The 2,147-nt window shown below is 53.4% G+C and overlaps 1 protein-coding gene across 1 annotated transcript; it reads left to right on the top strand.

Moving 5' to 3' along the window:
- The first annotated feature begins 550 nt into the window (after nucleotides 1–550).
- Nucleotides 551–1,672, top strand: LOC102764827 (melanoma-associated antigen B18). Its single transcript, XM_006763201.1, has one exon. The coding sequence runs from the start codon at nucleotides 551–553 to the stop codon at nucleotides 1,670–1,672; it is 1,122 nt and encodes a 373-aa protein (XP_006763264.1).
- The last annotated feature ends 475 nt before the right edge of the window (nucleotides 1,673–2,147 follow it).

Below are 2,147 nucleotides of genomic sequence, written 5' to 3'. Positions count from 1 at the left end.
AGGTGGAGGGGGGCAATTGTGGTATCAGGACACATATTTAATACCTTTGTCAATAAAGAAAAAAAAAGAGATCCCATAAAACACTGCTCCTGATATAGCTCTAGAAGCCCATCCCCAGCAGGGTGATGAGATAGGGCTCTCCTTCACTTCCCCCAGGCCTCACAGGGGTAAGGCCATTGGGGTAAGGAGTTTAGTTCACAGTGGAGAAGGGAGGAGGCTGGGCCCTGCCAACAGTAGGTCCACAGGATGATCCTGTGAAGGAGAGGATCCTCCACCTCAGAACACTGGGGACCCACAGAGCCTGACCCCGCCAGGCCTGCTCTCAGCCCAAGGTGCACCCTCACTTCCTCTGCAGGGTCGTAGGGCGGAGCAGGAGCCCTGTGGGTGCCTGGATCACTGCCCTCAGACCCTGCAGACATGGCCGGGGTTAAGGTCCAGATGCTATGTCCCTGCTGAGGGCGCGCATGCCATCACACTCTCCCTCCTCCAGGGGTCCACATCACCTCCTCTCCTGCCACACCGGTGCCCGCTGCCCCTGTCCAGTGTCCTCATGCCTCGGGGGAAGAAGAGTAAGCACCACGCCGGAGAGAGACACCGACAGGCCCAGATGGAGTCTGGGAGAGACCTGAGTGTTCAGACCTCTGCAGAGGAGGGGGATGAGTCCTCCTCTTCCTCCTCTTCTGAGGTTTCTTCCCTGGACAGCCCTGAGCCTGTGCTGTCCCAGGAGCCTCAGGGAGCCGCAGCAGCCATTAGCTCTCCCCGCAAGGCAAGAATCGCGTGGCCATGTTTTGATAGCACTACCACCAGCACCGAGAGCCAAATCGAGAACCAAAGCGAGAGCCAAAGCGAGGAAAGTGCAGCTGCCACCCAGGCAGGTGCCGGCCAGGCAAGTGGCTCCCAGGAAGATGCCTCCCAGGAAAGTGCCTGCCAGGCAGAGTCGCTGTCTGATGACTCCCACAGGAGCCCTCTAGACCAGAAGGCGATGCTGCTGGTGCAGTTCATGCTGCGCCAGTATAACATGAAGCAGCCCATCACCAAGGAAGACATGATGAAGCATGTCATCAGAAAGCACAAGTCCTACTTCCAGGAGATCCTCAAGAGATCCTCTGAGCTGATGGTGCTGGCCTTCGGCATTGACATAAAGGAAGCTGACCCAGCCGGGCACGGCTACATCCTGGTCAGCAAGCTGCACAACAGCTGGGATAGCAGTCTGCATGGGCAGATCATGCCCAAGAAGGGCCTCCTGATGACCATCCTCTGTGTCATCTTCATGAAGGGCAACCGTGCCCCCGAGGAACAGATCTGCGATGTTATCAATGCAATGGGCATACATGCTGGAAAGGAGCACAACCTCCACAGGGAGCCCACGAAGCTCATCACAGATCTGGTGAAAGAAGGCTACCTGGAGTACCGCCTGGTGCTCCACAGTGATCCCCCAAGCCACGAGTTCCTGTGGGGTCCACAAGCCTACACCGAGACCAGCAAGATGGGAGTGCTGGAGTTCTTAGCCAGGCTTCATGGTACCCAGCCCAGCGCCTTCCCGCACTGGTACCAACAAGCCCTGGAGGATGACGTGGAAAGAACCCGCCAAAGATTCGAGGCGGTGATTCGCGCTGCTGCTCCAGCCTGTGATCTTTCCAACACCCGTTTCAGCAACCCCCACATGTATTGAAATCTGAAGCACTTCCCTCACTCTGGCTTGAAGTGGTGGTGAGGGGTGATGGGTGCTGGGGGAAATGCAATGCATGTCATATCTGTGCTGCTGTTCTGTTATTAAACTATTGCTTTACCTATTGTTGCTGAGTGTTTTCAAATGCTGTTCTTTAAAACAAGTGTAACTAGTGTCAAAATCTAAATGCACAAATGATATTGGTTATGAGTTTAATGTTTATGAGGTTTAAGAGTACGAGTTTTGCTTTTTACTGAAGCAATGGAGTAACCTTCCATCTTACATAGTGATCTGGACAAGACAACATGGCATTAGAAATGTATTTCCTTAGAAATGTGACAGAAATGAGTGGTAAATAGTTGTGATAAAAAATGTATTGAAATTGGAAGCACTTCCCTTACTTTGTGCTTAAAATGGTGTGGGGTTGGGTAGTGCTGGGGGGAACGCAGTGCACATCATATCTGTGCTCCTGTCCTGT

The sequence above is a fragment of the Myotis davidii genome, unplaced genomic scaffold, assembly GCF_000327345.1.
Source record: "Myotis davidii unplaced genomic scaffold, ASM32734v1 scaffold1497, whole genome shotgun sequence".
Taxonomy (NCBI): domain Eukaryota; kingdom Metazoa; phylum Chordata; class Mammalia; order Chiroptera; family Vespertilionidae; genus Myotis; species Myotis davidii.
The sequence above is the reverse complement of the archived record's forward strand: the minus strand, read 5'-3'. Positions and strand labels throughout refer to the sequence as shown.